This window comes from Nanorana parkeri, unplaced genomic scaffold (assembly GCF_000935625.1).
Source record: "Nanorana parkeri isolate BGI_ZX_2015 unplaced genomic scaffold, ASM93562v1 scaffold68, whole genome shotgun sequence".
In the NCBI taxonomy this organism is placed as follows: Eukaryota; Metazoa; Chordata; class Amphibia; order Anura; family Dicroglossidae; genus Nanorana; species Nanorana parkeri.
In genome coordinates, this window is record NW_017306336.1 from 2,072,964 (window position 1) to 2,082,517 (window position 9,554).

At 44.9% G+C, this 9,554-nt stretch overlaps 1 protein-coding gene across 3 annotated transcripts in view; it reads right to left on the minus strand.

The window, feature by feature from the left end:
• Window positions 1-2,319: 2,319 nt before the first annotated feature.
• RIMBP2 (RIMS binding protein 2) overlaps window positions 2,320-9,554 on the minus strand; it is a 250,479-nt gene continuing 243,244 nt past the window's right edge. For all 3 annotated transcript variants that reach the window (XM_018576485.1, XM_018576484.1, XM_018576486.1), the window contains 2 exons: window positions 6,424-6,558; window positions 2,320-3,329 (listed from right to left, as the gene is read on the minus strand). In XM_018576485.1, the coding sequence (XP_018431987.1) occupies window positions 3,141-3,329; window positions 6,424-6,558 (324 nt within the window). In that variant the 3' untranslated portion in view covers window positions 2,320-3,140. The remainder of the gene's footprint in view (window positions 3,330-6,423; window positions 6,559-9,554) is intronic.

The following is a 9,554-nucleotide window of genomic DNA, read 5'->3' on the forward strand; positions in this document are numbered from 1 at the left end:
GCACAGAGTCCAGGCCAGTATGGCTAGTAATAGTAAAAGATTCCAGACCAGGACTTCCAGACTTCCAGTGTACCCTGAGGCTGGGCGTGTCGTCTCTTACTGTCAGAATGTTTATACTGCTCTGATATACAGTTCTTTTTATGGAAACCATAAAAAATCTATAATTAAGGAGATTCCCAACGTATTTCCATAAATCAAAATTTACGCGAGTTCTTTCATTTGCGCTGACTTCGAAGACAAGAGGAATACCAAAGTATACAAAATATAGATAATTATTTATCAACATCAGTGCAAAAATAATAATAAAATATAATTGGTGACAAACAAAGAATATGGATCAGATAATATCAATCAATTTGATAACACAGGTAATTCATAAAATAACATAACCACAGGATATTGTTCAAAATATAAATGTAACCAAGATAACACGACTTTTTAAATGTAATGTGTATCTTCTCAGTATCACACAGAACAAGAAAACGAAAGTCTCAGAATTGACATGTGACTTCTCTCAGCACAGATATTCACAAACTCTAACTTTCACAGCGCATGGGCGATATTTATCCCATCATGCACAGGGCTGGCAATAAGCCCAGACCAGTCAAAGTAGAGAAAAATTACCACCAGTTTAATTCAATATATATCAGACTAAACCATTGACTAGAAACTAAAATCAGTTTCCTGGAGATTATACAAATGTATAAAACAAACGTATATCATTATCTCCCCAGATTGAAAGACACAATTTTTACTGCAGTTAAAAATTATCTCAGATCAATCTAGATCCTACAAGAACTCAATGGTTTACCCGAATATATATATGTAGCTGATGAATTGCCTAATATACAGATATAAAGTATACTTTACCAGCAATTTAAACTTAGTTGTTTTGGAAGAAGTCAGCAACCAGGGATAGTCAGGATCTCTTTAGTTTAGTTTCTAGGACAGCCGTCCTCAGCTTCTGACCTATCCCCTTGGAATGAATTTGCTTACTGCCTTGTCTTGTTCAACTCTCTCTGATGATGGCATTCGAATCTCTTGGGCTCCTGGTCCCCTCTCTATATCCCCCCCTGCGGTGTGGGCTTGGTTTGATCTATCACGTGATTACTGACGTGAAACCTGATAATATAGTTTGGATATATAAAAGTACATGTATAACATTTTTACTTAAAATCAGTCAATTAAGTAGGCAGATAGATGCTACATATAATATAATAACATTGTTGTTAATATTTATTACTGCAATGAATAGTAAGGTTTCATAAGGAACTTTTAAATAAGCCCCTTTCTTCAATTCATTGAACAAAGAGAAAAAAAACTCTTTAGAAGACTCCAATTTCTTGTAGGGAGGCAAGAAAGTAATCAATCAAGCCCTACACAGGCTGGCACTATCTTTAACTAATATGCGTCTGAGACCCCCACCATTTACGATCTGAAGAATGTTTATATTAACATTCCTAATTTCTCTGTGAAGGTCTCTGTACAAGAAAAGAATGAACTTATTTTCACCTTATAGCACATAGACAAAATGGCTACTAGTATGCCCATAGACACATCTGTAAAATGACATGTTTAGGCCTATGAAATCGATTCCTTTCGGCCCAATAGTTCTGACATTACTCAGAAGGGTATTTAAGCCAGCTCTGCAAGGAGCTGGTGCTGTGTCGTTTTGCCAGCTTCCTGTTTGTCTAAAGAGCTCCTGCTGTTTTCTCGTTGCTGACATGGACCGCCTGACCCTTCTTTGCTTGCTGCCTGCCCTGATATTCTGCCTGGACCCGACTTTGCTCTTGTCTCCTGCGTTTATCCTCTGATTACTCCTTGCTGACCTGGGACTGTCTGACCACCCTCTGCTAGCCACCTGCCTTGAACCCTGCCTGGATCTGACTATTGTCTCCTCATTGGAGCCCTCCTGTCTCGTCCATCCCTTGGCGGGGCAACCTTGGGGATTGCGACCTGCTACTAGCAAGCAGCCGAGCCCATCTTCACCATCAGGAGCTCTGGTGGACACCGGCTGGTATTTAGACTCTGCCCCTCAGGGAAGCGCATGTCAGCTGCCAGGAGGTGTCACCATAACACAACCACAGTGTAATCATTGGCATAGTAGTGGCAGCTTAAACTGGTGAGGGTGCAATTTGAGGATTTTTAGAGGTAAAATATGCCCTGGAATGCTGCCAAGATTTATAGTGTGCAAAGAGGAGTCTATACAGATACTAATGTTTTCTTGCATGGTTTGAATGATAAAGTTGAATAAAATAAAACAGAAGGTTTTGTGCAAAATATCAAATTTTATTTATATAAAATAATTTACACATCAAATGTACACATGCACACGCCCACACAACACTTTAATCACATTTAGGCCAATAATTTAATTTTTATAACTCTAGCACAATATATGTACACTTGAATACACTATGAGGGGAGCGTTTAATTGTAAACCTTCATCTTACAAAACAAGGCAGTCTGAAAATCATGTATAAAGAGTAAAAACAACTTACAAATGGATATATAAAATAGTCACAGGAATTTTTGCAGTGATGATACAGTTGAGGAGGCCAATCTGAAATTAGTAGAAGTGGTGGTATTATCACATTAGGTTGTATGGATTAATGGAAAGTAATTGACTTGGCTGTGAATAATACCAGTTCATGACTGCGGGTCATTCATAACAATGGACAAAGGGCTGACTGGACTATACATGAAAATCAGAGAATATATCATTCTGGATTTTCCATTTATGTAAAGGTTCAACTGGTCAGTCAGTGACCTCTTCAATCACAAATATTACAATTAGAATACGACTGGATGCACACAAAACCTACAAAGAATATAATCTGTACATATATTGAACATTACAAATCATTGTGCATCAAGTAAGGCAAAAACATCAAGGCTGCATATAAACTAGTAGCTTCAGTATTGGGCCAGCCATTGTTTTTGTACTTTTCCTTCAGGTTGTAATTCCTGTAAGGGACATTATCACACATAAAGCCATCTCCCAATTGTTATTTTAAGCTAGTTTGAGGATTTAAGGGTTCTCCTGTTGATTTATTTATTTATTAGTTGCCGTTTAAAACTGCCAGGCTATAGATTGCCTTACACTTTAGTTGGTGAACTGTTATGATTACTCAGATAACTCATTTGACTGCCCCAAGTTTTTTTAATAGTTTTTTCCCTTTGGAAAGTAGACCTTTTTTCTTCTTTGAAGATCGTTCTCTGCTTCTCATTGGGCTCCCAGTGCCCATAGAAGATGGTGGAGACACAGAATGAAGATGGACTGTTGGAGAAGGTGCTCTTCTGGGTGTACTTGTGTTCTCGGAAGGGACCTGTGAAGCAAATGAGCCACAAAGTAACTAAATGAAAAAGTGAGTTTAGCTGTGCATTCTTCTTGCAATATTTACTTGCAGAGGAACACTTCCAACAATTGCAAGAACTGAGTATGTTCTTTGGTGGGGAAGCCAAAGACCAGCTAGCAATTTCCCATGAGTTTGGAAAGCATGTGTGATTTAACAAGTCAATATAGTGCCGTGGTACAGATCCAGGTTTGAACCTGCATTTGCATTCTTTTTGGGAAAGGCTAAGAGTAGAAACTAAACTCAATGTTGCCATTAGTAGATTAGAAGGATAGTCACACAGCTAGACTAACTTGAGCCTTAATTAGAATCAGTAAGAATAAAGCACCTCTTTCACATGCATGTTTTCATACCAATCCTTAGTATTATAGCACATCAATATTAAAATCAAAAACCCCACTATGATGGCAAGGGTGTTTTTAAATGTTAAGTCTTGTAGGGAAAAAAAAACTTGCTGCATGTTGTATGTTGCTAAAGAGGACTCTACTCTTATTCTGATTCAAAATCAAGGTCAGCATCTAATACTCGGGAAAGAAAATCAATCAAACATCCCATTGGCACACATCTGAAGATACCATGGTTTGGTTGTATGTACGGCATTGAGTAGCAGAGCTGTATGTTTCAGACCTGCATATTATACTGTGTTCAAGGTGCACAGATAACCTGCCTATAGGCCTACGTCATTCTTGTTTCAATCTGAGAAGACGTTTTGAAAACTTTTTAGGAATGGATTCTGAAGAATCGCATTGAAACATACACCTTTAGATTTGCTTTAGATCACAGAAAATGACAATGATGTTTTCTCACATATGAGAGACTTGTAACATTCACAATTACATGAATAAAGTTTTTATGTACCTTGGAAGACTAAATTGGCACATTGTGATCACCTATGATACACACTTGGCTTTAAATTCTTCCATACACTCTTAACACATTTGGGTGGGAAGGGCAGTTAAAGGAATGTTGCTTATAGGGAAAGGTTAAAAAAAAAAAAAACAGCACATGCATATTTTCAAAATAGTTATCAATCAAAGGTCAGTAACCATTGCCTAGGTGGTGTCAGTTAAAGGTATAAAAACTTTGCGCCTATGTTACAAACTTCTCTCATACATTGTTTTGTGTGCTTTGCCTTATTTGAAGTTGTTCCTTCACTCGGTCTATAGCACAAACCAATGGTATCTTCAGTTGTTCACTTACGTGAAGGCTATACTGCCTCATTAAGGTGTGAAATGAACACTCTTCTTCTGTTCCAAAGTAGATGAGCAAGGACAAAACAGAAAATATAGCAGTGATGACACAAACAAAAAGTTAATGGAAAAATTATTATAAAAGTGAGTTTTAGTTCATTTAAAACAAGATGGCATTAAATGATGTAGCACAACTTTACCTCAATATCCAGGCATGACAAATAAGCAGTAATAGATATGTAATGCTAAGAACAACGGATATGTGTTTAACTTAAAAAAAACAAAAACAAATTGGTTGTATGATATGATCACTGTATAAGCTGTCACAGTCCAACAGTTAGTATCAGCATGGTAAAATACAGGAATGCAAATCTATCAGATACTTCTCACCTTTTATGTGACAGTCACAAAATACATATAAACAACTTACTGTATAGTCAAATATTTGCTTGATCGGGACACAGGATAGTAGTCTGGAACATTGGGTTATGCTACCAGCTTCAGGAGACTGGGCACTGGGAAACAAAGCTTCCGCTCCCAGCTTGCTGTAGTTTTTTACTAGTGTCCTAATAATGTGAAACTTATGAGCAGCAGTTCACGCTCGAGGATTAGTTCTTTTGTATATATAGTACATTCTCTTTTTTTATTTTGTATGTATAAAGATAATTTTTGATATAAGAAAAGGTTTTTTATACAAATAGAACTTATATATTTTCATACTGTAAGTAGGATATGTGCAGTGTATATATATATATATTGACATCCCTCTTTTTTACCCTCTATATGAGTGTATTCTGTGCCATTTTATACAAGGTAGGACAAGGATGTTTTGAGGACCAGGTTTCTACCAAGGTAGTTTCTTCCTTCCACCTTTACTATCTTTCTGTCCTGATTCTATACATCCTAAGTAGATTTCCCACCTTTGTCTGAATGTGGTATGCGCTGTTCGAGTTTCTCTCTCAGCTACAGCTCCCTTTTGACAGTCCGACCCTGTTTGTTGTCCCTGCAGGTCACCGTAGGGGACAGCTTGTTTCACTACCAATAGGTCGAGTCGACAACTCATCATGCAAGCTTATGAACTCAAGGGCAAGACTCTCCCTTTCCCAATCAAAGTGCACTCCAGTAGACCGGTTAGTGCTTCATGTGCTTTTCAGCATCAGGTTGCAAGGCTGCCACCTGGTCTTCTGTTTACAGGTTTACACAGTGTAAGTTCAGGCCTCAGCTGATGACAGATTCAGTTGTAAGGTTCTTCAGATGACTGTAGACTCCCTTGAACCCCTGCTGTTAACCTGTTGTTTTTCCATGGGACCTATTAGTCTTTGTGTGATGTGTACCCCTCAGTTAGACTGCTTTTGGAGATCACAATGATCCAGAATACTATCCTATGCACTGCAATGTACAATCAAGAAGACAGGATTTTTGTCTTACCTGTAAAATCCTTTTCTTGGAGTACATTACAGGACATAGAACCGAGGGGACATGGAGCCGGCTTCCTGGCCAATTAGGAAGCCTGGCGGCATGTAATGACTCCATGCTATCAGAAGTACCGGTATCGGTACTCGTTATCGGGTACCAAAATATAGATATCTGTACTCGATACCAAAAGAACTGTATCAGTGCAACCCTACCCAAAGAACCACTGTAGTTTAAGGTCAACCTGAAATACTACACTTCTTCTGCAGGTGAAGTATGTAAATGCAGCTAAAAAAACAGGACTGTTGGGGGGACAGGAGGCATCTTGCTCCATGGAAATTCTCTCCAAATGAGCTTTTGACTAAGTTAAATTCAGTCAATTTTTAAGGGAAGATTAAGAACCTTGTATTCAGTAACGCTTGTTTTTAATAAAACTAGCAGAGACATTGAAGGCAACAACTTACTCTTTTAACTTTTGTCCGAATTGGTGTATCTGGAGGGTATCGAGATGGTGCATCAGAAACGTAGACTTCAACATCATCAGGCACTTCTTCCAGAAAGTTAGAAGGGACAAGGCCTTTGTGTCCATTCAGTTCACCCTGTAAGTGAATTAAGCAGTGTTTTACTATGCATACAGTATGTGACTTACAAATTAGTGAGAACAAAAAACTATTTCTTGCTGCAATACCTTTAAAAACGAATTTATATATTTAATATAAATCGTAAAACTGGTAAAAATAGTAAACCTCACACAAGCTCACAGTTAGTATTTGGACTTAGTTATACCAGAAGCTCTGGTCTGTTTTGCTCAATGCAGTCAAATTGCAAAGGTAGGTATCGAAAGCTGACTAATTGATGGAAAACGTAGTTGTTGCTGCCCCAGTCACATCAGTCTCTGTAAAGAGGAGCTTACACTCTAATGTCCCCCCACAGTCATATCAGTCTCTGTACAGAGGATCTTACACTCTAATGCACCCCCACAGTCACATACTATTATTACCCATGTATATAGCTCTGACCTATACCGCAGTGCTGTACAGAAAACACTGAGCCAGTCACATCAGTCTCTGCACAGAGGAGCTTACACTCTAATGCACAATGGCACCAGCAGTGGGCTACAAGTCCCAGCAATACATTTATACAGCAATTCAGAACAGTATATGAATTTGACTCAGGGCTTAGCGCCCCGCTGGACTCGGGGCTTCGCGACCCGATGTACTCGGGGCTTAGCGGCCCGATGGACTCGGGGCTTCGCGACCCGATGTACTCGGGGCTTAGCGGCCCGATGGACTCGGGGCTTCGCGACCCGATGTACTCGGGGCTTAGCGGCCCGATGGACTCGGGGCTTCGCGACCCGATGTACTCGGGGCTTAGCGGCCCGATGGACTCGGGGCTTCGCGACCCGATGTACTCGGGGCTTAGCGGCCCGATGGACTCGGGGCTTCGCGACCCGATGTACTCGGGGCTTAGCGGCCCGATGGACTCGGGGCTTCGCGACCCGATGTACTCGGGGCTTAGCGGCCCGATGGACTCGGGGCTTCGCGACCCGATGTACTCGGGGCTTAGCGGCCCGATGGACTCGGGGCTTCGCGACCCGATGTACTCGGGGCTTAGCGGCCCGATGGACTCGGGGCTTCGCGACCCGATGTACTCGGGGCTTAGCGGCCCGATGGACTCGGGGCTTCGCGACCCGATGTACTCGGGGCTTAGCGGCCCGATGGACTCGGGGCTTCGCGACCCGATGTACTCGGGGCTTAGCGGCCCGATGGACTCGGGGCTTCGCGACCCGATGTACTCGGGGCTTAGCGGCCCGATGGACTCGGGGCTTCGCGACCCGATGTACTCGGGGCTTAGCGGCCCGATGGACTCGGGGCTTCGCGACCCGATGTACTCGGGGCTTAGCGGCCCGATGGACTCGGGGCTTCGCGACCCGATGTACTCGGGGCTTAGCGGCCCGATGGACTCGGGGCTTCGCGACCCGATGTACTCGGGGCTTAGCGGCCCGATGGACTCGGGGCTTCGCGACCCGATGTACTCGGGGCTTAGCGGCCCGATGGACTCGGGGCTTCGCGACCCGATGTACTCGGGGCTTAGCGGCCCGATGGACTCGGGGCTTCGCGACCCGATGTACTCGGGGCTTAGCGGCCCGATGGACTCGGGGCTTCGCGACCCGATGTACTCGGGGCTTAGCGGCCCGATGGACTCGGGGCTTCGCGACCCGATGTACTCGGGGCTTAGCGGCCCGATGGACTCGGGGCTTCGCGACCCGATGTACTCGGGGCTTAGCGGCCCGATGGACTCGGGGCTTCGCGACCCGATGTACTCGGGGCTTAGCGGCCCGATGGACTCGGGGCTTCGCGACCCGATGTACTCGGGGCTTAGCGGCCCGATGGACTCGGGGCTTCGCGACCCGATGTACTCGGGGCTTAGCGGCCCGATGGACTCGGGGCTTCGCGACCCGATGTACTCGGGGCTTAGCGGCCCGATGGACTCGGGGCTTCGCGACCCGATGTACTCGGGGCTTAGCGGCCCGATGGACTCGGGGCTTCGCGACCCGATGTACTCGGGGCTTAGCGGCCCGATGGACTCGGGGCTTCGCGACCCGATGTACTCGGGGCTTAGCGGCCCGATGGACTCGGGGCTTCGCGACCCGATGTACTCGGGGCTTAGCGGCCCGATGGACTCGGGGCTTCGCGACCCGATGTACTCGGGGCTTAGCGGCCCGATGGACTCGGGGCTTCGCGACCCGATGTACTCGGGGCTTAGCGGCCCGATGGACTCGGGGCTTCGCGACCCGATGTACTCGGGGCTTAGCGGCCCGATGGACTCGGGGCTTCGCGACCCGATGTACTCGGGGCTTAGCGGCCCGATGGACTCGGGGCTTCGCGACCCGATGTACTCGGGGCTTAGCGGCCCGATGGACTCGGGGCTTCGCGACCCGATGTACTCGGGGCTTAGCGGCCCGATGGACTCGGGGCTTCGCGACCCGATGTACTCGGGGCTTAGCGACCCGCTGGACGCAGGGCTTAATGACGCTTTCCATTTCACTATATGGCACACCACACTTCTTTTTTTTTTTGCTTCCACCGCTGCAAGCTTGACTGATGTGAGTGGCTCAGTGTTCTCTGTACATCACCGTGGTATATGTCAGAGCTATATAAGTGTATAATAATAGTGCGTGACTGTGGGGGAACATTAGAGTGTACGCTCCTCTGTACAGAGACTGATGTGACTGGCTCAGTGTTCTCAGTACAGCACTGTGGTATATGTCAAATTTATCTAAATGTATAATAATAGTGTGTGAATGGCTCAGTGTGTCGGCAGTGCATGGGGGGGCGGCCTAAAGCCAAGTAAGAGACCGCAACATTTCTGATGGCTGCCCTGGTCATGCAGAACAGTATATGAATTTGACTCAGGGCTTTGCGACCCGATGGACTCGGGGCTTAGCGGCCCGCTGGACTCTGGGCTTAGCGACACGCTGGACTCTGGGCTTAGCGACACGCTGGACTCTGGGCTTAGCGACACGCTGGACTCTGGGCTTAGCGACACGCTGGACTCTGGGCTTAGCGACACGCTGGACTCTGGGCTTAGCGAC